At 33.9% G+C, this 13712-nt stretch overlaps 1 protein-coding gene across 4 annotated transcripts in view; it reads right to left on the bottom strand.

The window, feature by feature from the left end:
* The window catches only part of LOC114031804 (trafficking protein particle complex subunit 8), a 135806-nt gene that overhangs the window by 105912 nt on the left and 16182 nt on the right, over window positions 1–13712 (bottom strand). For 2 of the 4 annotated variants that reach the window (XM_027846943.1, XM_027846945.1), the window contains 2 exons: window positions 7800–7994; window positions 2933–3016 (listed from right to left, as the gene is read on the bottom strand). In XM_027846943.1, the coding sequence (XP_027702744.1) occupies window positions 2933–3016; window positions 7800–7994 (279 nt within the window). The remainder of the gene's footprint in view (window positions 1–2932; window positions 3017–7799; window positions 7995–13712) is intronic. The other 2 variants (XM_027846944.1, XM_027846946.1) reach the window with 1 other exon arrangement.

The raw sequence follows: 13712 nt of genomic DNA, 5'->3' as shown, positions 1-13712 counted from the left end.
GTCCTATATAGACTGTTGAACCTCATTTAGATAGGTATGTCCCACTGCAGCTAACCTAAAAATTTTCTAGAAATATTTGTTAAAGGCCATTAATATAAAGAATATATCTTACTTTATTGACTATATAATTCAAGCACCAAAATTGACCATATATTTGATTACCAAAAAAGTATGAATGAAAAATTAAATATTTTCTTAAATTTCAGTCTAAAAAAGTCTCTGTATTTTGAGCACCAAAGGCTTCTAATACATTATGTGGTAGATGCATACAATTATATTTTGGAACTTTGAACACAATAGTCATGAGTCATGTAGAACATTACAAATACTAATATTTGCTTTAAAATTCTAACATAAATTAAAAACCTACATTCTTTTATATCCCTACTAATAATAATACAGTTAAATGTATAAAGGAATTATAATTTCCCTTATTAGAAATGGCAGGGATTTGTACCAGGAAGCAAACTACTTCCCTTCAATTATAAATCCCCCCAAAATTAAGCAGCAGTTAATGTGGCATTTTTTTTTCCAATAACATTAACTAATCCTGAGTGTGACAAGGAAAAAACTTCTAAGGTCAAGAAGTAAACTAAATGGAAACCATATAGTTTATATCTAATGATATTAAGAAAATTGTTTCCACTAAGATTTGTGAATCCTTCTACCTTGTGATTTGGCTATAGCCTAAAAATCTTCCACGAAATTCTGTTTTTCTGAAAATCTATAACCAAAGTCCACAGTAAAATATTTAAGTTACTACTAAGCACTATTTTTACTCATATTGCAAAATACTCCAGTGATTCAAGGATCTTTTTTTTTTTAATTTACTTTAAAGGATTTCTACAAACTGGCTCCAACCTATCTTTCTCATTTTAGTACTAAAACTTTAGAACACTAGTTCAACAGTAAAACATAAAAAGACGTAATAAATGTCCTAAAGTTAACCAGGCCTCCAGTATCTTCCTGAAAGGCATCTTTGAACAAATCCTTCAACCTCTTTAACATCATCTGTTTAAAAGGTAGGGGTGGGGTGGGAAGGTGGAGGGACTGGAGGTTGGACTTCAGCATCTCTAAAGCTCCCTGCCAAATAAAATGATTCCCCTTATGTTGGAATCACAGTTGATACTGCTTTGGGGTATAACTATATATACTAGTAAGGAAATACTGTTAAGAAATCAAATGAGATGCTGTACACAAAACACTCCGTAAACTACTAAAATATTATACAACTGTGAAGAACTATTATTACTTATATCACCTAAAAAATTCCACTGGGTATAACAAACTACAATTGCAAAACAATATACACAATAACTATACCAGAACAATAACAGAATATTTGAAAGTGAATGATATAAAATGGTAATGACAAAGCTCGATTCCAAAGAAGAGATATAAGAAATCAACTTCCTGCTTTCTTGGGGAGTGGGAGGGAAGAGACAGGAAGGAGAATAATTATGGGCATGGAACACTGCACATATCAAGTCTTGTGTTGGTTAGTTTTGCTGAACTACCTTTTTTTTTTTGTTGTATAGGATGGTTCTCTGGGAGGGGTAGGGACACATTGTAAAAATGTAAGTGATGCACAAAACAGTTATCAATAAAAGTTGTGACAGAGACAGAGAGAGAGAGAGATCCCCTCCCAAGAAAAGGCATCTCTCTCTCTCTTTTTCTTTTTTTTCAGAGGTGGGAAAGTTTGGGTGTACAACACTACAGATAATGTCAAACATTCTCAATGTGTTAGTTTTGCTTAATTTTAAAAATTCTTCCTTATAAAGGCTGACTGAAGTAGGATATAAAGTGGGACTGAAGTGGATGGAGGGGTATATTGGGAAATGTAGGTGATAAAAAAACAATAGGTTTAATTTTACTTAAATTTTACAAAAACTAGAATTGCCTGATTATTAAATATACTTTTAAAAAACCAACAACATGAAATCAATTTCTAAATCAAGGTTTCTTAACCAGGGGTCTGTAAACTCTTTAAAAAAAATTTATAACTGTATTTCAATATTATTTGTTTCTTTTGTAATTCTATGTATTTTATGCATTTTAAAACATTATTCTGAGTAATCCATAGGTTTCACCTGACTGCCTAAGAGGTTCACAATACAAAAAGTTAAAGAAAACTTGTTCTAATCAACCAGCAAGTTATCTATTAAGTATATATGTGTTCAGCATTATATACACATTAACCAGTACACTACAATGAAGTAATAAAACAGCAAAGAGTACAAAATGTGTAACTTTAGTTGTTGCCAAAAGTTACATTTCATTTAAAAGTTACAAGTAATTTTATAACTACATGTGGTTAACACAAAGCAATAGACTAACAAGTATCTAAGAATTTCAAATAAGAAGTTAATCCTGTAGTTTCCTATAGGCAACACTTTAAAGAAAGCTTTCAAAATGATGAAGTGTTAATCATGGTTTTTTGTCCTGGAAAGACCTACATTTAGGAAAATGACAGCAAGTTAATAAACCACATTAGACATTCCTCCCCTAAAATACTATTTATCATCAGTAAATGTTTTTACTCTAAATACAGTATTGTGACATTTACAGCAATGTAATCAATAACATGGAAGACATTTAAAATGTTTTTTAAAGTAAATTATATATTTAGAAACAAAAACATGGTCATTCTGTCTATTTACTATTCAGAATAAAGTGAAGTTCAAATTATTCTATTAAGGGGCAATGTCTATAATTTATAAAATTAATGTTCTAATTAAAGACCAAAGAAAAAAGTTAAAAGGAAAGAAGCCAACAGCCATCACCAATGCTACATATTTTTGGAAATATTGTAAAGGTGTATCAAGTAAGGAAGATGGTTAAATGGAAGAGCAGAATAAGCAAAAGTTGATGGAGTACACCAACAAGAAGACTAAGGGCGATATGGAAAACTCAAATCCACCACAAGAAATACCTGAATATAACGTGGATTCTTTCAGTTCCATCAGTGTGTCTTTCCAATTACTGTACCAAGGAACACTAGCTTTAATTGATTGATCTGATAGAAAAAATATGGCATTGTTAAACTAAGCCAATTTACATGAACAGATACCAATTATTTCCTTTTAATGAGTGGGTGGGTAGGGCAAAGGGGCTGAAGGGTATGTGTGTGTCCAACAACATCAGTGGAAGAGAACGGAAATTTGCCTTGTTAATTCACAGCATTATTATTAAATGATTTAGTCCTGGTAAAAATGCATAACAAATTCCATAGACTACTTTGTGTCTGATAATTCTCCTACAAAGATAAAGATCTATAGTTTGCAGAATTCAAAAATGAAATAAATCAGATCACCAGTGAAAAGTACTGTGATACTAGTGAAAGGCAGAATATTACAATATAGACCTTATCTCTTTCCTTTTACTAGCTCTTACATCTTTATTTATTGTTTTGTTGAAATGCCTGGGAGTTTGGATAAGTTTTCAGGATAAAGTACTCAGCTACAGCTTAAATTCTTTCCCTTCCTGTATATGAATAGCACCATATCAAATTATCTCATTAGCGAAAAGTACTGTTACAAGGTCAGGGATAAAAGAAAAAAAAAATTATACCAGATTATTTGCTATAATTAGATCACAGAATTAATTATAATTAGCTCAGCAACACACTGCTTCCATAGGTTATCAACCTGTTCATTCATTCAAAAGAATGAACAGCTTTGTTATAAAGAATTCTTTATAACAGAATTGGCTATAACTATTTCACCAGTAGCTTGAAAAGGTTTTTTTTTGTTTTAAACCTTTATTTTAAAAAAAAGCATCACTATTTTTCTATGTATTTTTTTTCTATTGAACAAAAAATGTTAGGCCTTCTTAAGTTGGCAGTCAGGCTGAAATAAAAAAAAAACTCTGAAAAAAATTAAACTTTTATTCTTCAGATATCCACAAACAAAACCTAACATCAAAGTCAGATATCTGCTTATCTCCATTACTAAACATTTAAGTGCCTTTCAGATCAGAAAAAGCATTAAAGTAGCTTATCTGATCTACCAAAATTCAGTTCAAGTAATTTATTTTTCAAATCCCTGATATTCTTCAACTCCAAAGCTATTTCCTTCAGACTTTAATGAAATGTCCCTGCTTTCAAAGATTGTCCTTGCTTTCACCATACTGACAATATTGGAACAATCCACCATTTTCCCCCAGAGTATTTCTCCACAAACAAAAGCAGTCAGCAGCCATTTTATCACTCCCCAAACTTCACTCAGCAGACACTTAGGGTCAAGAAGTGAAGAAGATATTAAAGTTAGGACCCATTAGGCCTGTAGGTTAAGCATACCTATACCCCAAGGCTGAGAAATATGACTTCACACAAAAACCATAGCCAACAAAAGCAATTCCAATCTGATTACTTCTGTAGTGTGCATGGATAAGATATCAAAATGTCCTATATCCCCATAATTGCTAAATCCTTTACATGACACTATCCATTATACAACTTTGCTAATTTCCAGACTTGCTACTGTCTCCATCTCAGCTTCAACTTTCTAAAAATTAGAAAGATCTAAAAATTTTACTGTAATCCATCTCTATTAAAACTAGCCATTTTAAAAACACTACATAAGCTCATCTAGCTGGCAACAAACTGGAATATATACATTATCCTTAAAATGAAATTTTTTCCTTTAAAAAAAATGTTCAATCCTAAAGAAATTTTACTTTATTATCAGTCTAAAAATAACAATTCTTTAAAGCTACATGCTATCACAGTACTGAGATTGACTGAAAGAACTAAAATCCAGTATTCTAGCCCAGAGCTCTCCAATACTCAATTGCTTAGAGCCACTAGATCTTGAAGATTTTGCCAAGTCATCAAAGGAGGCATTAGCCAATATCAAGCTTCCCTTCCTATATCTCATAATGTTTGCAGCAGGGATGTGGAAATGTCAGAATCTCCCTTCAAAGTAAATGAATATTTCCAGTGGGAGTGCGGCCTGTAATTGTTTGTCCACCAGGCAATCTACCTAAACTCACCATGGTTGTATCCCTTCGCCATCTATATATCACAATATTCCTATGCATTTAGGGAAGATGAAAAATATATTTCCCTCAGGGAATGGTCAAAACAACTACTATAGGCTAATCAACTACATCTAACTTTTAAGAAGCTACTTTTCACTAAAAAAAAAAAACCCAAAACAACCACAAACAACTACATGCACAAAAACTCATCATCTAACTGAAAATGGAAGATACATTGGCAGCATCTTAAAATTAAAATTCATCGATTTAAACAAGTCAGTTGTAATTAAAATAAGTTTCAAACAGTGCCTGGCACACTAGTATGCACTTAATAAATATCTGTTAACCAATGTACATAAAAAATTGGGTATAAAATATGGAATGAAATTCATAAACTAGCTTATTAGCATTTAAAAGCTTTTAGATAATAGACTTAACATAATTAGATTCCAGTCACTCTAATAAATTCAGTCACCTTAATACTATATTTGTATTGTAAATATTATGGAAATGCAAATTCTAAAAGATTCTCAAGTTTGGAAGGTTTTAATTCAACTTTATAATTTAGCAATACTAAAAGCTATATTTTTTAATCATGGGCATGAAATTATGTATGCTAATGTTGGCAAGTCATAACATAAAAGCACTTTGAAAAAAAAAATACAAATCTAAGGCACAAAGTGTCCCAAAACTTTTAGTGCTGTCTTAAATTTTAGTAATCTTAAACTGTACTGACATTCTTGGGATACGCTGTACTATTATTTAACCCCTCTAAACTTCAATTTTCTCATCTTTAATGTGAGAGATTTAAATAATAAAAAATTTAATAATGCCTCTTCACCTTTTACATATTTTTTTAAAATGATTAGATTGATACAGATAACATAATATAGTCCTAAAGACATTCTATCAATTAATCATAATTTAAAGTCTATTTTTAAAAAAATACCACTCTAGACAAAATAAAAGATTAGAGAATCAAATTAAAATTTAAGTTTAATTTTATTCTACTTCAAGGTGTTTTCTTCACCTACAAAAGCCAATAAAGGGAAAAATAAATTATAGCAACATCACCTTATTGACATATTATCAAATACTTTTAAACTGGTCTTTGCTCAGATAAATATTCCTATATTTCACCACATTTAAGATATCTAATCTTATATATTTACAGGAAATCCTTACATTCATAGCTTTAATGTGTGACCACAGAAATAATTTGTTTCATAATCATGCTACAAAGACTGGACTACAAATTACAGTGGTATAAAAAAAAATTATGTTTCCATTAAGTTGCTGAAATACCCAAATCACATGATGTATTTTCCATCTTCTTAAATCCATCCAATATTAAGGACAATTAGTTAAGCCTTTATGTTTTTAGACTAACAGATACTACTTATTTATTTTACTCATATTAATAATTTATTTATCAACCTAATTTTAAATTCTTTAACTACTCAAATCATATTCAAACATTTTTAAAAAGAATTCCTACCAGATCCTTGCTTTTATATTTTATAACATTTCTTCTCTATTTAATAATATATCTTTAATTTGAAAATGAAGCAAAATTAGTATTTCTCGTGTGTGTGTGTGTGTGTGTGTGTGTGTGTATAAAAACTTTTAACTCACTGGGATCATGCATCTTCATCTTTTTCCAGGCTATTTTTCTCCCTGATATTGGAGTTCCATTCTCCAACTGAGACCATACTCTAGAGCAGTGGTGTCAAATTCAAACAGAAATAGAGGCCAAGAAACCATTAACATGGTTCAAAGCCCACTCAGGAGAGTTGCAGCCTAATGCTCCCCACGTTAGAAACTCTGCTCTGGAGTAAGCTAGGCCAGTCACTAGGCTTTAAGCTCCATCTTGATCCAGGATATTTTTCACTCAGCAGTCTGAAATCATGTTATGCCCAACTCCACCCACCCCTAGAACTGTATTCAAATCATCGCTACCATAACCTCTGGACTTCCCCTATTGTTTTCTTCACCCTCCCAGTAACTACCCAAACCTAAATACCCTTTTCTAGTCATTGCTCCCCTATGTGTCTTCCAGGGTTTAGTACAGTGGTTGGTATTCATTCACTAACACATATATGTGGAAACTATGTGGGCAGAAGGAGGCAGGAAGTTTAGTGAGTAAATAGAGCGATGAACTTGAATTAGGAAGACCTGAGTTGAATTTTGCCTCAGATCCTATGTGACTCTAGGCAAATCACTTAACCTCTCTTATCCTGTTACCTCATCTGTAAATTGCAGATAATAACAGCAGGGTAATAATCCTGACAGGGTAGTTGTAAGTAAATGAGATTATGTAAGGTGCTTTGCAAACCTTAAAACCCTATACAGCTGTTAGCTATTATTACACTGAACACAGACGTTTAAAGTTTGAAAGGGGCCTTAGGTATTCTAATCCAACCACCCTCATTTTACAGGTAATAAAGTGAAATTCATTTTATAGATAATAAATATACTCTAAACAATAATCAGTTGCCAGATATCATTTGCAAGTTATTGGCAAAGCTTTGAATAGAACAGCTCTTCTGCTGCTGCCCCCTCCTCCCCAGTATAGATGCTAACTTAATACTACCCTTAATAAGAAAACTACTGGATCCAAAAATCTGGATAAGCCAGTTCTAAAAAATATATTTTATTTATATTCAGTTAGTACTGAAAGATAATATTTTTCCAAATATCAATTGATGTCTTTAATGACATAGTTAACAAAGAATTTTAAACCATTGAATATTTTAAATGAACTAGTTTTAGGTTGTTTTGTGCTTTTTAAAAATGACACAATAAATCTTGTTACTTACCACTGATGTTGAGATCATAATCTCCAGCTGTAATCACATTAGCCACTAATCCTTCTGCAGGTTGGCTGATGGACACTACATCACTCAAATGCTTCCGAATGGCTCCAGGAAGAGGTGGCTGGGTGACAATGTTGCTTACTGATATTTTCAAGTTTTTAATTATGTGAAGCTGATTATTAGGATCTCTCATATGAACTATATAAGAAAAAAACAAAAAGTGCTTAAAAAGTGCTGTGCAAATCCCAATGTTTTTGTTTAAAATTAAGTTAAAAACTACTTTTCACGAAATAAAGTGCTCAAACCTAAAATGTAAAAGTTCCAAATAGGATCCTCTTAGAATTCTAAATACTTGCTAGACTAAAAGGTAGCCTGGTATAAAGAGCAGTTCAAATATTTTTTGTATTTTAACTATCAGTGTCAGAAGGGGAGGAGGTGTTGTTTATTGTTATTTATATATATATATACACATATACATATATTTTTTTTTGAGGCAATGGGGTGAAGTGACTTGCCCAGGGTCACACAGGTACTGTCAAGTGTCTGAGGCCAGATTTGAACTCGGGTCCTTCTGACTCCAAGGCTGGTGCTCTATCCACTGTGACATCTAGCTGCCCTTGTTTTTTGTTTTTTAAAGCAAAGAGTTTTCCTATCTGTCCCAGGCTGAAAGCATTGGGGCCACTCAGAGCCCCATAACACCTGGGCACAAGTGTTTCAGAGCAGGGCTAAGTTGCCCCTCCTTAAACAACCTGGTACAATCAACCCTAACCCAGGGTTTCACCATACTGATGCTGAACAAAATGGCTAAGACAGCCAACTGGCATACTGAAGCTGATTAACTGAAGCCCATAACTCCTGAGCTCAAGAGATCCAGGAGGCTCAACCTCCCTGGCAGATGGAATTATAGGAGTGTGCCAGAAAGTATTTTAAATTTACAAATAAAAAATAAAGGATCTGTAGATTAGCTGGGGAATTAGATGTGAGAATTCATTTCACTAAAACATCATAACTCACTTGGTAGATAAATCCTATTCTGCAGCATCCCAAATTTAAGTGACTTTCACAGAGTTCCACTGCTAGAGGCAGGATTTGTAATCTGCCCAATTCTATCCACTACATTTCCTTGCATATACATTTTCCAGATCCTTTTAAATTTTTCAACTGAAGTACTTGGTCTTGCTATGTAATATAGGAACTGTGAGCTGTAAAAATATGATTTAACATTTCTAACATTTGTTGATTTGGCGATCACTAAGGACATACTGTGTAAGTGTCCTTTTCTCACCTTTATGATAACTTTATTTTTAGGATTTAAAAAAATATCAAACATTATTTTTTCTCACTCTCACCTCCCTCCACCCACTAAAAAGAAATATAGAATCTCTGTATCATATATGCATAGACAAAAAAAAAATTCCCTAGTTATATGCTTTGTACTAACACCATAAACTAATCCAAGTACCTATTAATGGATAAAACTCATCCTAAAATGTTAAATTGAATATAGGGCCAAGGGGTAGTTTCATTCAATTTATCATTCCCCAGCTCAAAGTTTAAGAGTTTCAATGGTTCCCTATTAACTTTGGTGGGGGAGGGAGAAGCTTCTCTGGTATTTAAAGGCCTTCACAATTTAACTGCAACCTATCATTCTAAATGGTTTTTACAATCCCATGTTCCAGCCAAGTTGGCCTACTTGCTTTTCCCAGTACACGGCATTCATTCCATTTTCTGTCTTCATGTCTTTGCAAAGGCTGTCCCACAGGATCCTCCTCACCTCCATCTCCTGAGATTTCAAAGTTCTCCTTCAAGACTCGACTTAAGTCCCACCCCTACTCATCATCCAAGATATTGGCACTTTTTCCTCAAAGTTACATATATTTTGCATTTGCATAAATATATATATATGTTTCTTTCCCCATTCCCACCCACCAATAGAGAAATAAGGTGATGGAGAATAAGGATTATCTCATTTTTTGGTAAGGGCTCTCTCTCCACACAAGATCTAACATAGGTCCTGACAACTAGAAAGCATTTAAATACTTGACAGAATATCACATAGGGATATTAAACCCATGTGATGGGCTTATCCATCATATTATTAATGTATAACTGGATAATTAAATGACTTTAGAAAAACAGGGAAATTAAAGAATTGTTAAAATGATAAGTCATTTTAAATTAGACACAGCACAGAATCCTAAACTTAGACTGTAGCTTAAATATTATCCAAAGGAATAATTTCATAAAGACTCTTTCACTAAAAATGATATTTATATTTACCATTACTTGACTTTTTTTATACTCTTCTCACATTAAAAAAATGTTTAAAATTGGATTTTTGAATACTGCAAATGTTGTTTTAGACTAGCATATAAAAACTTCTCTACTAAAAATAAACTTTATATACACAAGAATGCAACAACCTACTTAAGAAAAAGGTATGGCAAATAGAATACATTATTTGCCTATGAGTCGCAATTTATTTTCAAAGTCTAAGGTTTGGCAACCCTTAGAGAAAACTTTTTTAGCTATGTCCACTAGGGCAATTAAGAAAAAGGAAGTACTATTAATCATTCCCAGATTTCACAAAACCTAAAGGTACTAAATGCCATTGTAAGGGTATTTTCCAAGTCTAATTATTTACTCTTCCTAAATGCATTTATAAAAGAATCAAGTCAAGAAATACCTTAATATGTATCTATTATGCAAAGGACACTGGGGTAGTCATGGGAAAGAAAGACAAAAATTAGACAGATCTTAACCTCAAGGATTTTATATTCTATTGAGGATGTTACATATAGAGGCAAATAAATATAAAGTATTTTGAAGGCAGTGGACTTACAAAGCTAAAGATAAGGAAAAGCTTCACATCTGAGATGAGCCTTTGAAGCAAGTCAAGGATCATGAAATGCAAAGATGAGGATATACCTCAGTGGCAAAGAGAACAGACAGCCTGTGCAATTAACAAAGAGTTAGGAAGTAGAATATCAAATTTAGGGAACAGACAGTAATACAATTTGGCTGGAATAGCATACACCAATGGAGATAATGTCAAATAAGGCTAGAGAGGCCAACAGGATCATAGATTTAAAAGTAAAAAGGACCTCAAAGGGCATCTAATCAATGCCATCATTTTCATATGAGGAAACTGAGCCCTAGGAATTAGATACATCCAAGGTCAAATACCTAGGAAGTGGTAGAGCCAGAATTCAAACCTAAGTCCTCTGAAACAAAATCCAGAACCTTGTGCACCAAGCTGCTCTATTATAGAAGTCTAGGTGAAATGAGGGGTAATGGCAATGAGTGGGAAAAAGTGAGAGAAATGTGAGATATTAATAATACCAGGTAAAATCTACGTGGCTTGGCAAATAACTGGATTTAAGATAGGAGTAAAGGATACCAAAAAGTCAAGAACTATTTCCTGGTTTGTTTGTTTAATCAACCTTTAATTTCACTAGTGTAGGAAACTCTTGATAGGAAATTCTCTCCAACAACATAGATCCACAACTGGTCTTAATGTGCAATTTTAGAGTACTGCCTACAGCACTGAGAAGTTAAGTAACTCGTGTAAGATCACACAACTAGTATTTTAGAGGCATGACCTGAACCCAGCTCCTGTGACTTCACTATACCACAATGCCTATCTTAGGATGATTATAAGTTTATAAACCTGGGTTACTAAAAGCAAAGTCATGTGCTCAACAGCAATATAAAACTTTGAAGAAGGAGACTTAAGAATAGGGGAATGAAGGGAAAAGGACAGAATGAAGACATTTTTAGTCACAGCTCTGCATCCTCCCCTTTTTAAAAACTCAATTCAACAAGCATTTACTAAGCACCTACTATGTTCAAGGTACTGGGAGCATTGAGATACAAAGACAAAAATGAAAACAGTCCCTAACCTCAAGGAGCTAACATCGAATTGGACTAAAATGACTTCTCACAATTGGTCCCATATGATTCTATATTTTCTCCTAGTCTCCCAACACACATACAGTTCAGCTGGAAACAAACTAGTCTCTTCATGGTTCCCAAACATACTCAAGTCATGCTTACTCCAGACTTCCTATCTTTGCCCATGATGTTTCACATTTTCATAGCCTTCACTCCCTCAACTCTTCTCTACTTCTAAAAACAATAGCCATTCTTCAAGCCCTATGTCAAATCCCATATTCTTCACAAAGTCCTTCCTGACTCCTGAAGTCCTTGCTTTTCTCTTCCTTCTCAGATAATCTAATAATTAATAATAATAACAACAACAAACATTTATGTAGTACATCAAGGTTTACAAAGCACTCTCCTCCCAAGAACACTGTGAGATAGGGATAACACTTGCACAAGGAGACTTGAAGCTCAGAAAGACTGATTTACTAATGGTTATCCAGGGGTGGAGAACCTGTAACCTAAAAGCCGTATGCGGCCTTCTAGGTCCCTGGGTGCAGCCTTTTGACAGAGCCCAAGTTTTACAGTTTAAGGGAATTTGTTCTGTGAAGTTTGAATTCAGTCAAAAGGCCCCCTTTGAGGACCTAGAGGGCCACATGTGGCCATGAGGCGGCAGGTTCCCCATCCCTGGTTATGCAGTCATTAAATGTCAAAGCCACTTCCTTAGTTTTAATACTTGCTATCTCCTAATTCCTATCCTATGCTAATTCAAAGTAGTTGGTGAGCTAGAAGGAACTTTAAAAACCATCTTGGGGGCAGCTACGTGGCGCAGTGGATAGAGCACCAACCCTGGAGTCAGGAGGACCTGGGTTCAAATATGGTCTCAGACAAATAACATTCCCGAGCTGTGTGACTCTGGGCAAGTCACTTAACCCCAATTGCCTCGCCAAAAATGATGAAGAAATTGAGACCTAAACATTTATAGTCATGTAATTAGTAAAGCTAGTATTCAAACTCATGTCCCTTGACTTTAAATCCCATGTTCTTTTCACTGTACCACGCTGAATGATCCTTAAACCACAGTCTTGTCCAATTAAAGAGACAAATCTATAAAATACATAAAGTATTCAAAGATGAACTCAAGGTAATAAACAACTGCTAAAAACAAATTATAACAATTCACAGGATAATAGGGACCTTAAAGGTCTTCTATTCAAACCCCTCACTTAAGAAATAAAAAAAAACTTAGATTTATATAGCGCATTAACATTTGCAATTCACTTTATATATATTATCTCATTTGATCCTTAAAATATCCCTTTAAGATAGGAGCTATTATCTTATTTTCAGTCAACATTTATTAAGCACATACCGTATGCCACGACTGAGGTAAGCACTGGGGATACAAAGAAAAACAAAGGCCAATCCCTATCCTGAAGAAGCCTACAATTTAACAGGGGAGATAACAAGCAAATAACTGTACTAATAAGCTAGTTAACAGGATAAATTGGAGAGAAGAAACTAAAGCACTAGAAATACAAGAGATCAGAAAAGGCTTCCTGTAAAAGGTGAGATTCTATTTAGCTGCAAGTCAGAGAAGCCAAAAGCAGAGAGAATTACAGACATGGAGGTATTCCAGTGAAAATGCTCGGAGTTGGGGAATAGATTATCTTGTTAAAAAAAAAAAAAAGACAGCAAGGAGGCCAGTGTCACTGGATTAGAGAATACAGTATGTGATGAAGAATAGGTGTAAGAAGACTGGAAAGTTGGGACAGGCCAAGTAATGAAGGGCTATGAAATCCAAAAAAAGATTTTATATTTGATTCTGACAGCCACAGAGAGCCATTGGAGTTTGTTAAATGGAGAGCAAAAGAGGGTAGCTGTGTGACATGGTTGGACCTGCACTTCAGGAAAATCAATTTGACAGCTGAGTGAAGGATGGACTAAATTGAGGTAAGACTTGAGGCAGGTATACCAACCAGCAGGCACTGGACCCAGTGAGAAGGGGTGCTTACAGCAGGGTAGTGGCAATAT

This window comes from Vombatus ursinus, unplaced genomic scaffold (genome assembly GCF_900497805.2).
Source record: "Vombatus ursinus unplaced genomic scaffold, bare-nosed wombat genome assembly UNPS02015255.1, whole genome shotgun sequence".
Classification (NCBI taxonomy): domain Eukaryota; kingdom Metazoa; phylum Chordata; class Mammalia; order Diprotodontia; family Vombatidae; genus Vombatus; species Vombatus ursinus.
The sequence above is the reverse complement of the archived record's forward strand: the minus strand, read 5'-3'. Positions and strand labels throughout refer to the sequence as shown.